At 45.8% G+C, this 21,251-nt stretch overlaps 1 protein-coding gene across 1 annotated transcript; it reads left to right on the top strand.

The window, feature by feature from the left end:
• Positions 1-390: 390 nt before the first annotated feature.
• On the top strand, positions 391-19,327 carry LOC136652959 (vomeronasal type-2 receptor 26-like). Its single transcript, XM_066629883.1, has 6 exons — positions 391-509; positions 9,349-9,664; positions 12,307-13,155; positions 14,592-14,804; positions 16,636-16,759; positions 18,411-19,327. Exons 1-6 carry the CDS (start codon positions 391-393, stop codon positions 19,325-19,327), a joined length of 2,538 nt encoding a protein of 845 aa, XP_066485980.1.
• Positions 19,328-21,251: the final 1,924 nt, after the last annotated feature.

Here is a 21,251-nt window from a genome sequence, read left to right on the forward strand (position 1 = left end):
CTGCGGAAGGGGCACAGAGGGGATGAAATGGAGTGGGGAGGTTGAAGAATGGGTCAAGGAGGGTCTGGAGGTGGATCTAGATTGGATTCTATCCTCTCCATTAGCAGCCTCTCACACCCCCCCCCCTTTTGCTTCTTGGTTTTGCACCAGCTACAGAGCTTGTGCAGGTCTGGGGAGACCCATTGCAGAATGGGAGGCGTACAGAGAAGTAAGCGTTTGATCTACTTCCCCACTGGATACAACACACTCTTTTTCAATGTGGCTGCATGTCACCAGAGGATCCCCATAAGTGGTACTTACCTGGGAGGTGGGACAGGAGCAAGCCCTGGGTCAGGGCAACACCCTGCAGGACATGGCGCTCACCCCTTGAGACAAGCAGAGGAGGTCGCCATGGGAAGGCAGCCAGCAGAGGCTGGGGAGGAAGTGAGGAGGAGGAAAGCTGAGGCAGGTGAGCAGGGAGGCAGGTACCTCTCCTGCAAGCAGCAGGAAGCCGCGCCAACCAGCCTGAGGTCAGGGCTGTGGCCACACTCCTCAGGTAGCTGGGCTGCCTTCACCTGAAGCAGAGCGGCCTGCTTATGATGGCGCTAGCTTTTATCCCAGGTCCAAGATCTCACAAGATCTTGGCCTGGGGGTGGAGCAGGAAGGGAAAGAGCCTGGCCACCTGGCTCCTGGGCTCATAAGACGCCTGGCTGCCAGAGAGAGCAGTCACTCTCCTCCAGGCTCCTTCCAGGGGGCAAGAGGTGGGCACTGGGGAACATGCCTGTGGATCACCTCTTCCACACCTCTGACCTGGTGGGGACCCAGGAAGCCCCAGGGATGGGTTGAGGGACCCAAGACTCAGGGGCCGTGACCGCTTTCTCAGGACCACCAGGACAACCCCATGAGGGGCCAAGGGCAACTAGCCCTTATCACCAGGAGGCAACAAGGCCACGGGGAGGCCTCCAGCTGATCCCCCCGAGGGAGGTGGGCAGATCCACCCTCTACTCACCCACAAATGAGCCTCAGAATTGTCTTCCTGGACCACAGAGCCTTCAGGGGCTTGGGAATCCCAAGCATCCCATTGAGGAACCCCACTCTCTATGACGCTGAACAGGTGGGGTTCATGTTAGAGACTGTATGTGCACTGGGGGCCTGCGAGCCTGTGACACTGTGAGTGTCAAGTATATACCTCGAATAAACCGCTGGTGTAGACCCTCCAGGAAGCCTCCCCTGTCCCAGGGACAGGGTCAGCTCAGTCAATCAGCTGTTCTTCTCACTGCCAGTGCCCCGTCAACACCCTCTGTGAAATTCTCTGTGCACTCTGTTGATTGGCATGCTCACCATTCTTGCCCATGATTCATATTCATTTTGTTATGTATGCAGGTTGACTATTCCCCTTCTTTGATTTTGCCACACATATAAATAATAATAATAATAACTTTATTTTTACCGCGCCTTTCTCCCTGAAGGGACTCAAGGTGGCTTAAAACAGGTTAAAACAGATTACAAACATAATTTAAAAACAGATAAAAGCATATTAACACATATCAAAACAATAGTCAGATAAAAAGTAGTTAGGTAGAATGAGCATAGAGCAGCAAATCATAAAAGAATCAGGACTGTAACCAAGTATTTAAAAATATTAAAAGATGTTGAAAAGATGTTAAAAAGGCTGAGAACTCAGAAGGCTTGTTTAAACAGAAGACCTCACCGAAAAGTCTCAAGAGAGGGAGCCATTCTCAAGTCAAGGGGAAGGGAGTTCCACAATGTTGGTGCCACTACTGAGAAGGCCCTATTTCTTGCCGCCGTCCCACGTACCTCCTTAGGCGGCGGCACTTGTAAAAAGGCCTTCTCTGATGACCTAAGAGAATGAGCTGGATTGTATGGGAGTATGCGATCTCTAAGATACCCTGGCCCAGAGCAGTATAGGGCTTGAAAGGTCAAAACCAGCACCTTGAATTGGGCCCGGAAATGAATGGGCAGCCAATGTAGCCCCTGGAGAAACGGACTGACAGAGTCAAATCGCCTACCTCCAGTAACCACACGGGCCGCTGCATTCTGCACTAATTGCAGTTTCTGAACCGTCTTCTGGGGCAGCCCCACATAAAGCGTGTTTCAATAATCTAACCTCGATGTCACTGTGGCATGGATCACCGTGGCCAGGTCTGCACGATCCAAGTACGGTCACAGCTGGTGCACCAGCCGAAGCTGAGCGAAGGCTCCCCTTGCCACAGCTGCCACCTGGGAATCCAGGAGCAGCTGCGAGTCCAGGTGGACCCCCAAGCTGCGGACCTGTTCCTTCAGGGGGAGTGCAACCCCATTCAGCGCAAGCCGATAGTCCAGCACCTGCATCGAAGATTTCTGAACCAGGAGAGCCTCTGTCTTATCTGGATTTAATTTCAGCTTGTTACCCCCATCCAGATCTTCACTGCTTCCAGACAGTGTTCCAGGCCCTCAACTGCCACCCTGGAGTCTGGAGGAAAGGAGAGATAGAGCTGGGTTTCATCAGCATATTGATGACACCCCACTCCAAAGCCCCGGATGACCTCTCCCAGCAGTTTCATGTAGATATTAAATAGTATGGGGGACAGAATTGAACCCTGTGGCACCCCACACCTCAAGGGCCAGGGTGTCAAACAGGCATCCCCCAGCACCACCATCTGGGACCGACCCTCCAAGTACTAGCGGAACCACCACAAGACAGTGCCTCCAACTCCCAACTCGACCAATCTGCCCAGAAGGATACCATGGTCAATGGTATAGAAAGCCGCTGAGAGGTCCAGCAGGACCAACAGGGACGCACTCCCCCTGTTCAGTCCCCGGCGTAGGTCATCCACCAAGGCGACCAAGGCAGTTTCCATCCTACAGCCCAGCCCTGAAACCAGATTGAAAAGGATCCAGATATTCCGCTTCATCCAAGACCCTCTGGAGTTGGGCCGCCACCACCCGCTCAATTACCTTGCCCAGAAACGGGATGTTGGAGACTGGCCAGTAGTTGTCTAACACAGTGGAATCCGGGGAGGTCTTCTTCAGGAGGGGGCGAACCACCGCCCGTTTCAAAGCGAGTGGCAACGTTCCCTCCATCAGGGAAGAATTGACCACCCTCCCTGTCCATTCAGCCAGTCCACCCTGGGCAGCTCTTATCAGCCAAGCTGGGCAAGGGTCAAACAGGCAGGCAGATGGCCTCACACTCCAAAGAAGTCTGTCCACATCCTCAGGCTGTATAAGCTGAAAAGAATCCCACAACACTGGACAAGCAGTTGCCGAGGGGACATCGTCAGATATTGTCAATGTGGCATCCAAGTTGTGACGAATATGATCAATTTTATCTGCAAAATGTTGTGCAAGCACGTCACAGCGGCTGACCGTGTATTCCTCCTGATCTACTGGAAGGGCCTGATGAAGGAGGCCCTGCACCACATGGAACAGCTCTGCGTTTTGTACACAGTTTTACCACTCTTCCTCAGCGCTGTTGTTAATTGCCTGAAAAACAGAGAGATCCAAGCAGCACTGTCAAAAATGATCAGACAGAGATTATACTGTGACCTCCTAAGCAACTTTCGGGAGACTTGTAGCCTAAGAGGTTTATAGGTGAATTAACTAATGACGGCATGAACCTGTTTCCTGGACAGTAACACATCATATTGAAACAAAGAGCCTGCATATAGTGTCCCCTCTCCCCCATTTCTTCTTCTATCCAATATGGACAATGAAGCCAAGAAAGGCTCTGTGGAAATAAGTTCACTAGCCTCACTCTGCAGCAATGATGGGCCTTCTGGCAGTTAGGCTACAATCCTACTCACTTTTTCCCAGCAGTTAACCCCATTAACACATTTCTGCCCAGCCCACAGGTGTACACATTTGATCCCAGTTGTGTATATAAGCAATGTTGGGCAGAAAAGGCTTAAACAGACTACTCTTCCTTCCGAGTAGATATATAGGCTTGTATATCAGTGCAACCTGTGAAACTTGCTCCTCTGAACAGAGCAAGTGGAGCCTTTTAAAAAAATTTTTTTATCTAATTTAACGCGTGGGTACAGGGAAAATCACAAATACATATATTCAGGGTAATACAAAGGGAAAAACACTAGGGAATCGCAGAACTTCTGTAAGGCTTCTGTAAGGGTAAGTCTTGCCTCACGAACCTTATAGAATTCTTTGAAAAGGTCAACAGGCATGTGGATGCGGGAGAACCTGTGGACATTATATATCTGGACTTTCAGAAGGCGTTTGACACGGTCCCTCACCAAAGGCTACTGAAAAAACTCCACAGTCAGGGAATTAGAGGACAGGTCCTCTCGTGGATTGAGAACTGGTTGGAGGCCAGGAAGCAGAGAGTGGGTGTCAATGGGCAATTTTCACAATGGAGAGAGGTGAAAAGCGATGTGCCCCAAGGATCTGTCCTGGGACCGGTGCTTTTCAACCTCTTCATAAATGACCTGGAGACAGGGTTGAGCAGTGAAGTGGCTAAGTTTGCAGACGACACCAAACTTTTCCGAGTGGTAAAGACCAGAAGTGATTGTGAGGAGCTCCAGAAGGATCTCTCCAGACTGGCAGAATGGGCAGCAAAATGTCAGATGCGCGTCAATGTCAGTAAGTGTAAAGTCATGCACATTGGGGCAAAAAATCAAAACTTTAGATATAGGCTGATGGGTTCTGAGCTGTCTGTGACAGATCAGGAGAGAGATCTTGGGGTGGTGGTGGACAGGTCGATGAAAGTGTCGACCCAATGTGCGGTGGCAGTGAAGAAGGCCAATTCTATGCTTGGGATCATTAGGAAGGGTATTGAGAACAAAACGGTTAGTATTATAATGCCGTTGTACAAATCGATGGTAAGGCCACACCTGGAGTATTGTGTCCAGTTCTGGTCGCCACATCTCAAAAAAGACATAGTGGAAATGGAAAAGGTGCAAAAGAGAGCGACTAAGATGATTACGGGGCTGGGGCACCTTCCTTATGAGGAAAGGCTACGGCGTTTGGGCCTCTTCAGCCTAGAAAAGAGACGCTTGAGGGGGGACATGATTGAGACATACAAAATTATGCAGGGGATGGACAGAGTGGATAGGGAGATGCTCTTTACACTCTCACATAATACCAGAACCAGGGGACATCCACTAAAATTGAGTGTTGGGCGGGTTAGGACAGACAAAAGAAAATATTTCTTTACTCAGCGCGTGGTCGGTCTGTGGAACTCCTTGCCACAGGATGTGGTGCTGGCGTCTAGCCTAGACGCCTTTAAAAGGCGATTGGACGAGTTTCTGGAGGAAAAATCCATTATGGGGTACAAGCCATGATGTGTATGCGCAACCTCCTGATTTTAGGAATGGGTTAAGTCAGAATGCCAGATGTAGGGGAGAGCACCAGGATGAGGTCTCTTGTTATCTGGTGTGCTCCCTGGGGCATTTGGTGGGCCGCTGTGAGATACAGGAAGCTGGACTAGATGGGCCTATGGCCTGATCCAGTGGGGCTGTTCTTATGTTCTTATGTTCTTATGTAACTGTAGCTAATACTATTTTGTTTCTATAATTATCGTCACTTCAGTAGTTCATAATCGTTTATCCAACCATACATATAACGGGTTCCACAATTTCTGTATTCTCTCCATCTCGCCATCCCTCAATCTTTCCGTCAACACATCCACGTCAAAGCCACCACATGTGATAAAAAGATCCTTTCACCTCTTTACATTTCGAACATTTGTAACATATACCGGGATACATTTTTGCCAACCTATCTGGAGATAGGTACCATCTATAAAAAATTTTATATATGTTTTCTTTCATTGTTGCTGCCTTAATTATCCTCATATTTCTTTTCCATAACTGATCCCAATTATTCAGTATTATGTTATGTCCAATATTCTTTGCCCATATAATCATCACCTCTTTCACCGATTCATCTTCCATTTCCATACTTAACAAATATTGATACATCCTCTTAATATAATGTTCCTCATTTGATAGAAATATTTTATCAAATTCCGTCTCCTCTAGATAGATTCCTTCTTTTTTATCTTTCATCCATCTTGTTTTAATTTGTAGCTCCGTCAACCAATCCAGTTTAATCCCTTTCTCCCACAATATTTCTTTTGAGTAAAGATCTGGTTTCTCATCTAATAATTCATCATATCTCTTATTCTGTGAACCTCGCAACCACATTGGCCTTGTACTAATTTCCAATGGTTTAACCCATCTTGGAATTTTCTCGTAAACTTTATACCTTATTTGTTCCCAGGCAAATAACAGTGCCCTTCTTATCAGATGTTGTTTAAAATAACTATGATAATGATAAAACGAAAATATTAGTGAAAAACATGAGAAAACAAGAGAAACAGCAAATATAGGAATTTGGTATTAATATTACAAACAAAGTTAAATATCTGGGTATCACTTTAACAGATAAATGTAGTGAATTGATGGAAAATAATTATCTAAAGTTAATGATGGAGATTAAGAAGGATTTAAAAAGATGGAATGGATTAAACTTATCACTGTTGGGGAGAATAGCAACAATTAAGTCAAATGTGCTGCCGAGAATATTGTTTTTATTTCAGACAATCCCAGTCCTATTAAAAAAGGCTTTTTTTCAGGATTTGAATAAAGTGATGGCTAATTTCATTTGGCAAGGGAAAAAAGCTAGATGAAATTATTACAAGATGTTAAAGAATGAGCTGGTTTTGGAATGCCAAATTGGGAAATTTATTATTACGCGGCAGCAATGAATTGGATAAAGGATTGGGCAGAAGCGGAAAAATCTAGAGAGTTAAAATTAGAATTACATTATCTGCAGATTGGTCCCCATGCTTTTATGATCTATGATAAAGTAAGTGGAGCCTTTTGAAGGCAATTAGAAATAATGTCACACATGGGAAACCAAACTTCCAAGTCATTTGCTCACCGGTGTCCCACACGACTTCACTTTCCCCATGACTGCTTCTCTGAAGAGTAGAATTCCTAAGACATCTCAAACATGTTTTTTCCAGTCACATCCAGACAGAAAAAACTTGGTCATTAGAGAGGTCTTTACTAATGCGTCATTATGAAAATGACAATAATTACAACGCAACGCAACATGCAGAAAGCACTTCCATGGAGAACTTAGAACATGCCAGTCTGCACTGAGAATTGCTCCAGAGAGGAATGCAGTAAAATCCATCATTTCCTGTACATAGTCCATAAATAAGGAGATGGTTCTAGTGGCATCTCTGTGCCACAAAACATTCTCGTTTTATGGGACCCGTTGCAGAGATTTGTAATATTCTAACCTATCTTCTGTTTATTTACTTTTTAAAATACTTATTAGTTGTTCTCCAGCTAAAGCTCCCAGAGCAACTTACATGAAAAAGAACAGAACATGCAATCTGAATAGATACATTGATTCAACGCATCAGCAACAGGGTGGAGGAACAGCATAAAAGCTTGAAGGTGACTGTGGGAGCTACTACAAAAGAGAATGCTGGGCGGAATGATGGCTTGCAGGTGGATTTTATTACCGCTCATGCTGCTGCAACTCCACTTGCTCATTTGCAAAGATGTTAATCACAGGTGTAATTATTACAGAAGCAACCAAGACAACTTGTTCAGGCCAGGAGATACGCTAGTGAGTGGACTTTTCTCTCTCATATATCCTGCTCTGTATGTGCCCAATTTTAGGTTTCCTCTGCAACAAGGACGTGGAGTGTATACATAAGTTCTTTTTTATGGTTTGTTACTACCAGTTGTAGTGGTCGAAGTAATGACAATGCTAATTTCTAGTTGTTCAAAATGATTGCAAGGAGCTGTTTCATTCGTGGAGCAACAATGGTAGAATGTTTTCATATTGTGGATAAGTTGAAATATATATTTTATAGTTGTTTTTCAAAGTTTAAAGTGATGGAACAGAAAAGAGATGGAACCTGCAAAATACTGGATCTTGAGCTGTCCCAACTGAAACCAAACTCTTATTACATGGACTAACATTGACTGAATATACATCTATAAAGAAAAGTGCAACTTTGGAGAAAAATGCAATGCTATTTTGTGATACAAGCCTATGTTGAAACAGATGAAATCTTTGGAGATAATTTCTCTAGTTTAAGAGATAAGGGACAATGGGCCCAATCCTATCCAACTTTCTAGCACCGGTGCTGCCTCAATGCAGTCCAATTTGTAAGGGAACAAATGTTTCCATACCTTGAGGAGGCCTCTGTGACTGCCTTCCCATCATAGGAAGCAGTATGTACCCTGTTGGCACAGCAGCTCTGATCTCAGAAGCTAAGCAGCATGAGTCCTGGTTAATACTTGGATGGGAGACTGCCCGGGAATACCAGGTGCTGTAGGCTTATACCATAGTCTTTCGAGACTGAAGGTTGCCAACTTCAGTTCTGCTGAACTGAAGGAGAACTGCTGAACTGGCACAGAACTGAGGAGACCTGTGTTGGGTTTCCCAGCCAGGGAGGGGGGTTTGGATGCTGTGGCTCCTCTCCACCACCTGCCCAATTCTGTCCCCTTCCTGCTGTCCTCCAGCCCTTAAAAGTCCTGACACTGGCCAGCGTCATTCTTACTGCCAGGAACTTTGCCAGTGCTTCACTGGCTCTCTGGCCCATAGGATTGGGCCCTAAGGCTCATGAAAGAAATGTGAAGGCATCCCTATATTCCACTACTTTTAAATTCCATCTGTATATACCCTTTCCAGAGCTTTTCAAGGGAGGGCACCAGGATGCAGGTCTCCTGTGATCTGGTGTGCTCCCTGGGGCATTTGGTGGGCCACTGTGAGATACAGGAAGCTGGACTAGATGGACCTATGGCCTGATCCAGTGGGGCTATTCTTATATTCTTATGCTCTTATGTTTAAAACACACACACACAAATACAAATAAAATAACATAAAAGCAAGCAAATTAAACAAGTGTTCTACATCAATGGCAACTTGTTTGATTCAACCCTCCCATCACATCCAAACTCTAATGTTCAAAGAATGAAGAAATGCTGATGAAACGATCAAGATGTTCAAATTGAAAAAAGGGTTGTTTGTTTGGGTTTGTGCTGAAAACATTCCTGTGGTTGGTTCTTCCATTGAACAAATTAATTCTATATGGATTTGGTCATATGTTTGACAATGCATTCGCTAGTAGAGGATAAATAAATGCTTCCATGAGTTTAGCACTCTTCTTCCCAAGGTGTATCCCACTGGCAGTGTGGCACTGCTTGGGGCAAGTGTTTGCAATATTGAGCACTGCTGCCTAAAATCCAGATCTGCTCTGATGTTAATTTCATTTTCAAAGTATGGTGTGTCTAGGGTGTTCTGCAGCTTTTGTATGGGTGACACTAAGGACAGCTTTCTGTGATCAGGCTCTGATCAGAAGTTTCTCTCATGTCAAACTCATTGCAGGGCAGCACTAAAAAATTACCAGCATGCCCTTTCCTTGACGCTTGCCATTCATGAGATCAATAAGAACCCCAAGCTCTTGCCAAACATCACGTTGGGCTTTGACATCCGTGACAACTTGTTTGATTCAATCTTCACCTATGAAGCCATCCTGGATGTCCTGTTCAAACAGCAGCAAACCACATCCCAAAACTCCTTGTTGTTTGTACCCAATTACAAGTGTGGTAGAGGCAATGATGTGATCTCTGTCATTGGGGGACACACTACAGAATATACCATGCAGATGACCATCATCTTAAGTCTCTACAGGATTCCACAAGTATGTCCTCATGTCCTGTGAATCCTCATGCTGTTACCTTTCCCTCCAATCTAATGTTCCTTAGCTGAATTCATCTGAAAATGAAGGCTGAAAATAGAGAAGTGGATTGTGTTCTCCAATGCAGATTTGAGTTTTCCACACAGGCAGGTAAAGAATTGTGTGTGTGTGTGCACACACCCCCGTTGACTAGCTTGGAGTGAGAAACTAATGTGGATGTCTTATTCTGAACCTTAGTGCAGAGACTATAGAGGTTCTCTGCATATTAGAGGTTCTCTGCATATAAATGGGCAGTTATTGCATGGATTGGACCATCAGGGCAACATAGATACTCTCCATTTGATGTCATTGCAGACTCCTTTAAAGTACTGATTTTCAGTTTGGAGTTCAGTTTGGAGTTTCAGGTTTGGAGCTCCTCGAGCCAATTCCACTTTTTTGTAGCCATGTGGTGGCAGCGATAAAGTACCTTACTCAGTCCTAATCAATTCTTGTTTGCTTTCCATTCACTTCCTGCCACACTTCAGGATTTTGAATTTTAAACCCTGGCTGTCTTGGGATCCAGCTACCTCAAGTACCAGATTCTGTTATATGCCAGCATTAATTCTGGAAAGGGGAAAGAAACCATTACTCCCCTCTGCACTTTGGTGTGTCTGTGCACCATTCTCAAAGTTGCATTGAAGCATCCTCTTCCTCAGGTCTCCAAATGGAGAGAAATGCCTTCAGAAAAATTCAGGGTGTTTCCGTATATCTGAATCAGAGGTGGTTCAACTGCAAGCCACTGGAAGTGAGCGTGCAGAATTTTTCCAGTGCTGTCCATGGTTCTTCTTGTCTTGAGGACCTCAAGGACCTCCCTACTGCATCTGTAAGGCACTCCCAAAGGGCCCAATCCTATCCAACTTTCCAGCACTGGTGCAACTGCAATGCAGACCCAAGATAATGGAACAAATGTTCCCTTACCTTGAGGAGGACTCTGTGACTACCTCCCCATCACAGGATGCAGCATACACCCCGTTGGCATGACTGCACCGGCACTGGAAAATTGGATATGATTGGGCCCTTAGTTCCTCAAGTAAAGAGGCTGTAAATGAGCCTGCAGCAACACAAAAGATAACACTTTGCCAAAAATGGTTCACCCACCATCACCTTTTGGAGGTAATTATAGATATTTTTGAGACATCTGAATTCAACTTTGTAATGAAAACTGGTCCCTGTCCCATCACAAAGGAGTAGTTGCTACTCTGATTTCAGAATTTTTGGGGGGTTGGAATGATGAAAATTGAAATATGTCACTGAATATAGCTGAATTTGACTCCTGTACCTCCCAGAGGTTTGTTTGCAAACCACTGTTTCATAGCTGATTACAAGTAATCAGTGATTGAAGGGCTGCAATCAAAGTGGATTACAAAGTGTAGTCACTTACCATACAAAGTATGCCAAAGTTTCGTTATTACTTAGAGTGGGGGGGGGGATACCCTGCAAACAACTCCAGAGCCTCAGTTTTTCTAAACACAGTGATCTTTGCCTCTTTCACGCATTAAATGGAGTGACCCTAATGCTCTGAAGAAAAGAAAAAAATCAGAAAAACAGTATTAGCCCTCTACATTCCCAAGAAAAATTTCAAAAACAAAAGCAAAAAAAAAATTGGTGGTGGTGGGTTCAACCCCCTACTTAGCACTGATTCGCAAATGTGCCCCTGGGAGGAAATGGGTATTGTTTGGTTGAATCATGCTAGTCATTTGCTGCTTTTGGTGCTATTTAATGAATTCATATTGTTATGATGTGATCCTCACTTTCCCATACTCTGGCCATGGGAAGTGCTGCTCGGTTTCCTAGAGCAGTGGAGAATTATAATCCTTATTTAATTCTTTGTTCAATTAATTAGAAACATACTCGTAGTTGAATGGAAGTAGAAGTAGAGCCAAACAGGTACTCGGAAAAGGCAAGTGAATCTTGGAAAGCAACTTGGGGAGTTTGTCCCCCACGACCCATGTCGTTCTCTGCTCCGGGTAGACCTGATGTTCGCTGTGATGCTGCAAAGCATTACTTTGAGCCACCAGAAGCTGCTTCCAGCTAACACTGGGCCCACAACCCACACCATTGGCCTCTGTGGGCTCCAGAATGCCTTGTAGTTGCAAACCAGAAGTCACAGATGCTTCTGCAAGGCATTGTGAGGCCTGCAGAGACCAACAGAATGGGTCGCTTTACAGTTCCTCTATTGGTACCTGTGCTGTGTCTGCAGGAACAGGAGTTTCTGTGCTGGCAGGTCTGTCTTTGCATTGGTGTACCTGGTGGTATGTTGGCATTTCTCCTGGCCAGGACTGGGCATTTCAATGCATGAGTCATTGTACAATGCAGAGGGATGACTGCAACTGAAGAATAAAAAAGGCTAGATCAGAAGAATCTCTCTTAGCTTTTGAATGGAATTAAATCTATGTAGATGGTTGTCACAGAGGTTCAAGACAAATTTACCATTTCCACATTTCCACTTGACAATCACATACATGAAAAAGAATATTATTCAGAATATTTAAAATACACTCCAAAGCAAAATCTGAACACTGGTTGTCAAGCATTTGTAGGCCGTTCCATGACTTTGTAAACATGAATTGTTTTCAAATTCTAATCAGCTTCATTTCTTCCACCAGCTCACGTACAACGCACATGAGGCCATGTTCAGTGATAAAAGAACATTCTCTTCTTCATACATCCTGGCACCAAGAGAAACCCTTCAGCATGTGGGGATTGTCCTGCTACTTCTGCATTTCAGGTGGACATGGATTGGCCTGGTCGTTGCAGATGATGATGATGGAGAAAGCTTCCTGAGGAACCTGACTCCTTTGCTTGCCCAGAATAGCATTTGTGTTGCTCTGTTGCGAAAGATTCAAGTCCAAAAAGAAATTGGATACGTACATGACTCAGAAGACATCCAAATCTTACAATCAGAACTCTTGTTAATTAAAAGCAATGTAATTGTGGTCAATGGAAACTTTAAGTCTGTTTTTTCACTTCTTTATGTCTTAGATCAATTTGAATTTTTTTTAGAGATCTCTATAGGAAAGGTTTGGATCACAACAACCAAGTGGGATTTCACTACTGCAGTTAGTACTGGTGGCTTCTGTGCAAAAATGTTTCATGGTGCTCTGTCTTTCTCAGTCCACACAAATGTGGTTCCAGGATTCAAGGAATTTATACAGAATGTGAACTATGATGAACCTCTGATGCATTTTCTCTGTTGGTTTTGGTACTTTGCATTCAACTGTGTACCTCTCTGTTTAATGCATGTAGCAGAACCGCATAAGCAGAAGTGCACAGGAGAGGAGAAGATGGAAAGCCTGGCCAGTTCGCAATTTGAGATGAATATGAATGATGAGAGTTACAGCATCTACAATGCTGTCTATGCCATAGCACATGCTCTACACTCCTCTCACTTGTCTAGTGAAAGGAGACCAGTGGCTAGAAGACACATCAAGCATACGGACATTCAACCATGGCAGGTACAGTGAACAAATGAATGCATTTTTGGTGGGAGTGAAAGTGGAAGTCTGCTTTGCTCCATGCAAGTGGATCAGGCCCAGGAAGGGACTTGGAATTTAGCTTGCTCTGCTGCTGCTGCCCCCTTCCCACACCTGATATCGGCTGCGATCCTAACCACACTTTCCTGAGAGTAAGTCCCATTGAACAAATTAGAACTTACTTCTGAGTAGACCTGGTAAGGATTGTGCCCATAATCTCCTGCCTCATCACTGCCCGATTCCACCCACCTGCTTTGGCAGGTGTCCTTCAGCCCACAGGCGCATGGGAGGCTTCTGTGGCCTTTCCACTGGCAGGCTCACTATGCTATTGGCAGATGCTACTTTATGGCTGTTGTAAAGCAGTCTCTGATGGTGTAACGTTAATTATGCTGGTGGGTGCAAGGATAAGACTGGACCATAAGTCTTTTGAAATTAATAGGACCTAAGTTAATTATTACTAAGTTGGTTTCATGATTCCAACTCAACTTATGGTCCAATCCTATTCTTATCTCCCCACTGAGAAAATGCATCCTGAATTGGGGGCAGTTGTGGAGGTCTCCTCATTCCTTTACCAGGGGATAAGCCTCCACGGCACAGGGAAGGGGGGTCTACTCAGACCTGCATTGGTTAAATAGCTGGCACAGGTCCACATGGACCTATACTGTGGGATTGGGTCTGCAAAGGGGGCTAGGATTGAGGGTGGCTGCCGCCACTGAACATACCTCTTTCCTGGAACTGAACTGCCCATCTCCCATACACCCCCAGCCCTGTTCTGCTCTCCCCCCACCAATTGCGTGCCTGCCATAGGCTGACATGGGGCAAATGCCCCGAGCACCAGCCTCTAGGGCTCTGCAGAAGCCTCTCTGAGACTCCTGACAGGGGCAGAAACCTCACAGAGGTTTCCCTGGCATGGGAGGAGGTCACGCGAGTCTCCGTGAGCCTCTGGTAAGTGGGGGGGGGCAAATTTCTGCCTGAGGGGGTGCCGACAGCCTGCAGGGGTGCACCGTTGCAGAACTTTACCCCAGGTGTGGGGCTGTGGAGGTCTGCGGCTGCCCCCCACCTCCTCTCCCACTGATTTACTGCTCTGGTGAGCAGCAAACTACATTGGTGGGAAGACACTGTCCTTCCCTTCAGCACTTGTGGCAGAGTGCTCAGTAGCACGCTGGAGCTCCTTTTACACTTGTGCTGACTGCTGTACAGTGGTCAGTGATGGTGGAGGACTTGTACCCATGATTGCTGGTAGGTATAGGTTTGGGCTCAGTCATGACAAAGTGGAGGGTGATGGAAATCTCCTATAACCTCGTACTTTGCACATTATGACTGACTGCAAAAGCATGTCTGTGAAATATCATAGATCGAATAAACAGCTATATGAGGTTCAACTTTGCTGATACCTGATTGTATCTATCCAACCCCAGCTTAATTATTTTCTTGAAAACATCCGCTTTAACAATGGTGCTGGACATGAAGTCATCTTTGCGAATGGGGAATTGCAGACGGAGTATGACATCATCAACTGGGTCACTTTCCCGAATCGGTCCTTCCTTAGAGTTCAGGTTGGAACAATGTCACCACATCAAGAGTTCACCATCAGAGAAGACGCCGTTGTGTGGAACAGCAGGTTCAAACAGGTGGGATGCGCCCACATCTTCCAATCCCCATTTTCATGCGTACTCTTCAAAAAACATCATTGAAACCCACACTCACACACAGAGGGAGTACTTTCAGGCCTGCAAAAAGTGGAACAAGTTATCAAGGTGCACAAGGAATGGTAGTGAGCCAGCCAGCCCTACCTTGGGCACCACTGAGCTGTATGTGTAAGTGCTTTGTTCTTCTTTACCCCAGCACCCCTCAAATAATGACAACAGACTATGCCTTAGATTTAAATGGGCCACTTTAATTAAATTAAACAACAATTCTGCAGGAGGGTTAACTGAGACGACAAAACCAAAACTATCCCGTTGGCATACTATATGAGGGAAATGGTCCTGTCTCTTTGCATCCCTGAATCTCATAGGGTATACACCAGACTCCAGACATCACTCAATGAGTTATTGAGCCAACCTTTCTACATTGCCCTCAAAGGGGCAAGGCAGCAGAACTACTAGTCCTACTAGACACACCTTGCTAGGCCTAGCCAGTTCAATCAGTAGGGCTTGCCAGTCAGCCTCCTCAAGCCAGTCAGGCATCAATGGAATGGTCCTGGCTTACCCCCTGAACTTTCTGCCTCTGATCGGACACCAAGAGACAGCTCTGCCTACCCTACTCTGCATGTCTGATGCCAACTGACTAAACCTTATTTTCACCCTAACAAAGAACTGCACCACTCCCATGCTAGTTTGGTGTAGGTGAAAAAAATCCAATGGCCAATAGTTATGGTAGCAAAAAATTCCTGCCCAACCCTTGACAAGTGGCCACCTAATCTCAGATTAGTGGGTGAGTGGGTTGGGTTACTGGCCAGGAATGGACTGAGCTCTTCCAAGCACAGAACTCTGTTTCCACCTCCCCCAGCTGAAAAAACCAATCAGCTGGCAGCCATAGCCTGCTGTCATGCCGGGGGTCTGGGCAATTCACCACTGGCACGCCACATGGCGCACTAACAGTCATTTCTTCAGCATATACCCACAGAGGATGTTGGTGCTGTGTAATTTGTACCAAAGCCTAAATAAACATAGACCTTAGTTACAAGATCAAGTCATAGTAGTGCTGTTGTTCCACATTTAGTAAAACCAGTACATGCATTGTCTCACTAAAATTCATCAATTTGCTTCATATCATATGGGATTAGTACTAAATATTTTCAGTCCCCTTGAATGGAACGATGGGATTGTCTCTACCTGCTCAGCAGTGCACATTAAGTTTTGGGGATTTCCTTGAATGTTGGATTTTGCTTTAGCTGGAAGGGAAGGGTATCAGAATTTCTTGTGTCTCCATTGCACATATTTAACTAGGTAATTCTTCATCATCTCAATCAGTAGTCATCAACCATTTTCATGTTATGACCCCAATGTAGAAAAAATAAAGTATGAGACTGGGGACCTCATTGTTGATCCTGCCTCCTCCCAGTACCCTATATGCCCACCCCACCCCATAATGCCCTCTCAGTACTGCACTCAAATATTCTTATTATAAAGAGCAGCAAACGTCATGAAGCCTGGCACTAGAGAAAGCTATTTTAGCACCCTTTCTAAGCATCTGAGCAGGACTGGGACACAGTCTCCTGGTACCTGAAGAGCACACCAGAATACGCCTCCCCTTTCACCTGGTGGTGCTCTAGTTCCAGGTGGCTTCACTTCCAGGTGAACTCACTTGGTCACTACAAACAAGGGAGTAAGAATACTTCCTCTCCAAGCTTGCAAATTTTGGGATGTGGACCTCCAAAACCTGGTCCACACAGCAGGGCTTGGAAGGTGGGTCAAAGTATGGTAGAGACTAATTCTCTGTGCATGTCTCCATTATTAGGTGCCCAATTCCACCTGTGTTGAGAGTTGCCATCTTGGACACAGCAGGATTATTCAGGAGGGGCAACCAGTTTGTTGCTACGACTGTAGGCCCTGCTCAAATGACATGATTTCAAACCAGACAGGTGAGCAACATGGCCCACTTTTTTCCCCTGAAAATGTTTTCAAAGATATGCTTACTATGACAGTTTTCAATAACAATACTAGAATGGTTGGCAACCTTCAGTCTCATAAGACTATGGTATAAGCCTACAGCCCCTGGTATTCCGAAGTGGTCTCCCATCCAAGTAGTAACCAGGCCTGACCCTGCTTAGCTTCCGAGATAAAATTGTGCAATTCCAGAAAGACAGTATGGCACAGCAAACAGGTCATGTGGTGGATTCCCTGTGTTTTGTTTTTTTCATTTTGAGTTCAACCAAGAAAATAGTCCAGCTAGCTCAGTGGTATGCACTTTCCAAGTGACAACACAACAGGTTCACAGGGCATATGGAGGTACCCAGGTGTGTGCAAATTATTGCATCACATGGACCAGTGACATCATGATTGCATGAATTTTGAAAGTCAAGTGCAAGGATGCTGGTGTGTGCTCCAGCTTGGCCACCTCATAGGAAGCATGTTTGTGTGGCCAAACCCTCACTGATTCCTGGGGATCAGACTGGTAGGATGGACTCTTCAAACTATGAACCAAGAACCAGATAGGGAACACACAGCCCAGTCCTCAGCTGCCCACTGCACCGGGACTGCCATGGTGCCAAAACAGCTGCTGCAGCATCCTGTGCACAACAGAGCCACTGTTGGCTCCTCTGGGCAATGGGACTTTCATCCCCTTGAGCAAGTAGACCTGCAATGCGTTCTTGGGCTACTTAAGCCTCGGGGCTTAAGGCAGCTATAGTTATCAGATCTTTCCATCACCCCTTAGCAACCCACCAAAAATCAGGTTGCGACCCACTAATGAGTCCCTACCCACAGTTTGGGAACCACTGCCCTGACTGGTTCATGCAAAGGTCAATCTGGGCTTGGCCTGGGGGAGGAATCAGTGCTGACCAGTTGCCTCATTGATAAGCTCAGTTGGTCTATGACTGATGGCAGCTTTCAGTCAGGATGTTACACCCATTATTACCCAAGTTGCTTTCCCCAACAGGCAGCCCAATCTTAAGCTGCCCCAGCGCCGAAAGGATCAGCAGCTCTGGCCTCCACTGCATTCTATGGGGCCAGGTCAGGCTCTGGAATCTCCTCATTGCTGACAGGAAGCTTCCTGTTAGTATTCTGTCTCCCTCCTCTAGCGTTCCAGCTGACTGCTTCTCCTGTTCCTCCTGAAGTGTTCTATTACAGGCTGCAAAGGATGAGACGTGTGCGCTTGGCGCCACAGTCAGGAAAGACAGTACAGTTACGGTAAAGGGCAGTACAGTAAGGAGAGCGCAGGGGCAGAGAACTGCAGATCAGTGAATCGGTGGATAGAGAAGCTACGGATACGAGGGATACTTGTATGTACTATGTATGCACCTATTGAGGGGATTTGTGTACTTAAGGTTGCAATAATACATACAGATCCCAATGGGTACATAACATTGAACTCAAGTGGTCAGAATTTGGAGGGTCTCTTTTGACTGGACTGGGGTCACATTCCCCTTGGCAGGAATATTTGAGTGCTTGATAAAAGGAAGTGCCTGCAAGTGTTTTCAGTTCATGACAAGACGACACTGTGACATGACATCATCTTTAAAATTAAAAACAGTACCATGTAAATTTAACAAACCTATTCCATTTGGATTCCAGATGCAGTTCATTGTGCCAAGTGCCCAGAAGATCAATATCCAAACGAGAACCAAGATCAGTGCATTCCCAAGGAAATAAGCTTCCTAACGTACCAAGAACCCCTGGGGATCCTTCTGGTATCCCTGGCTATTTCTTTGGCTCTGATGACAGGACTTGTGATGCAAACTTTCCTGAAGAACTGGGAGACTCCCATCGTCAAAGCCAATAACCGGAACCTGACCTGCATCCTCCTCACCTCCATCCTGCTCTGCTACTTTTCCTCCCTTCTATTCATTGGCAAACCAGGGAAAGTGACCTGCCTTCTCCGCCAAGCAACCTTTGGCACCATTTTCTCCATAGCGGTTTCTTGTGTGCTGGCAAAAACAATCCTCGTGATTCTGGCCTTCATGGCTACAAAACCAGGCAACAGGATGAGAAAATGGTTAGGGCAAAATCTGGCCAGCTCCATTGTTTTGTGCTGCTCTCTCATCCAAGTGAGCATTTGCACTGCATGGCTGTCAACCTCTCCACCGTTCCCTGATGTTGACCTGCACTCCCAGAAGGGACTCATCATTCTGGAATGCAATGAAGGTTCTGCCACCATGTTCTACTGTGTCCTGGGCTACATGGGCTTTCTGGCCCTCATCAGCTTCACTGTTGCTTTCCTAGCCAGGAAATTGCCAGACACTTTCAATGAGGCCAAGTTCATCACCTTCAGCATGCTGGTCTTCTGCAGTGTTTGGGTCTCCTTTATTCCAGGATATCTGAGCACCAAGGGGAAGAACATAGTTGTGGTGGAAGTGTTTGCCATCTTGGCCTCCAACACTGGGCTGTTGGCTTGTATCTTTCTCCCCAAATGTTATATTATGCTTTTAAGAGCTGACCTGAACTCTGGGAAGTTCCTTGGACATAATAGGAGTAATAAAAACATAGTTTAACATGTCAGCTGTTTTGTTTGTTTTGTCACTTTTGTATGTTCGTTTTGGCATACGTGTTTGAATAGCTTTCCAAAGCACAAATAAAGATTTGCTCGCCTTAGTCAATGGCAAGTCTCTTGCCAGTACAGCCTGAAATCCTTTACACCAATGTACTTTAAAAAAAAAAAAAAAAAACATGAGAAATTATTATTTTTTTCTTCCTGTCACTACAACATTGAAACTACCACAAGCTGAAACTTTTTAATGTGGAATGTGATATAACCACCCCCCTCCCTTTCCCTAAAGCAACATGGCAAGACAGGTGCAAGCACTGATAGAGCTGCAGAAGAAAAAGATATAAATTTCAATAAGGCACAGAATGATAAGGGGTTTATTACACGTTGAAATCTAGGTTTGCAAAAAGCAAAAGCAATTATCCATTCTTTCCAAACCATGAAAACAAACTATAGTACAATAAAATTATGAATGCAAACTCATTCTATTTAAAAAACAAAACAAAACAGTAGTATTCTGAAATATACTGTACAGAAATTTGCTGAAGACTACCACAAGCTGGTTCATGAAAGAAATGTTACACCCCGGTTCTAACGAAAACAACCGACGGGCACCCCAATCCTGAGCTGCCTGGGGCACCCAGGCTCAGTGGCACCGAGGAGGGCTGCTGCCGAACCCTGCGCCTCCCGCACTACCCTGGGAGGCGCCTCAGGAGAAGGGGGCGTTTGTCCCCTTTCCCTGAGTAAGGGAAGCAGCCCCACAATGGGGCTACTCACTTTACCGCTGACCAAAAGGTCGGCTATAAGGAAAAGGCACTCGTTTAGGGCACACAGCCCTACACAAGCGCCCTGGATCCTGCAAATCCTCCTCCCGCCTGCCCCCCTGGCACGCCTCCCACCCACCCCCTTGGCACGCCTGCCTCTGCCCTCTCTCCACCCCTTGCCAGCCTCCCCCCTCCCCAGAACGCCTCCTCCCACCCCGCTCCTGCTCCCGCCCCCGCCTCCCATTCTGCAGCCCGGCGGTCCGGGAGACCGCCAAGCCCCGGGAGCTGCGCAACCACCCAGCGCTAGCCCAGTACCGGCCAGTGCTGGGCTAGCACCGGCAGGAGCCCAGCGGTAAGCCCCACAAACATGACATGTTTGTGACTGTGGTCAGCAGCATGGAGCCGTGCCGCTGACCAAAGGATTGGGCTCTGATGCAGCTGTGTTAATGGAATATGCACTCCATCCTATGGGGAGGGCAGTTGCGAAAGTCATCTCATGTTACGGGAACTTTGCCTTTACCCTGGGAGAGAGTCTGCTGCCCGAAATAGGTTTACTTAATTGAGTTAATTCACCTTTCCATGATGCTCTGACTTGACAGAATGTGTTCAAGTAAACAGCTCTGATGAGTGCAAGAAGTCTTTTATGTTATTCCCAACTTTTGCAGCTTGGCCCAAAGGAGGTCCCTATTAAGGTGTTAGTATGAGTCAGTTCCAAATTCAATGTATCAGAGCTAAAACTAAAACTCCTATTGTGTGCATGTCATCAAGTTGGCCACTGGGTGTTTTTTTTTTGTTCTTTTTTTTTTTTTGGGGGGGGGGAGGTGTTACTGATTTGTTGGGTGTCCTGTACGGTTATATTAAAATAAAGTGAATGGGGCTGACATGATTTGTTACCACACAAGGTGACACCAATCCTATTGATGTTGTATGGAGGGGGTGTTAAAAAAATTTATGGGCCCCAGATGAACTAGCTACGCCACTGCACAGTAATGCATCAGAATTTTTTTTTTCTCTAGCTGCTTCTCTGAGGAACAGGGAATAGAGTTCCTGAAGCCTTTCAAAAAAGCTTTTTTTCCAATCCCATCCGGACAGAAAACCTTTGTCACCCTGGAGATGTTTCCCTAGTCTGTAATCATCCGAAAAACAATGATTGCTAATTTTCCTTCT

Source organism: Tiliqua scincoides, chromosome 5, assembly GCF_035046505.1.
Source record: "Tiliqua scincoides isolate rTilSci1 chromosome 5, rTilSci1.hap2, whole genome shotgun sequence".
NCBI classification, from domain to species: Eukaryota; Metazoa; Chordata; class Lepidosauria; order Squamata; family Scincidae; genus Tiliqua; species Tiliqua scincoides.

Coding starts and splice junctions, on each gene's coding strand:
- LOC136652959 (XM_066629883.1), top strand. CDS start 391: ATGGGAAGGCAGCCAGCAGAGGCTGGGGAGGAAGTGAGGAGGAGGAAA. Junction 9,665..12,306: donor GTCTCTACAGGATTCCACAA/GTATGTCCTCAT, acceptor TTCTTCCACCAG/CTCACGTACAACGCACATGA. Junction 14,805..16,635: donor GGAACAGCAGGTTCAAACAG/GTGGGATGCGCC, acceptor CTCCATTATTAG/GTGCCCAATTCCACCTGTGT.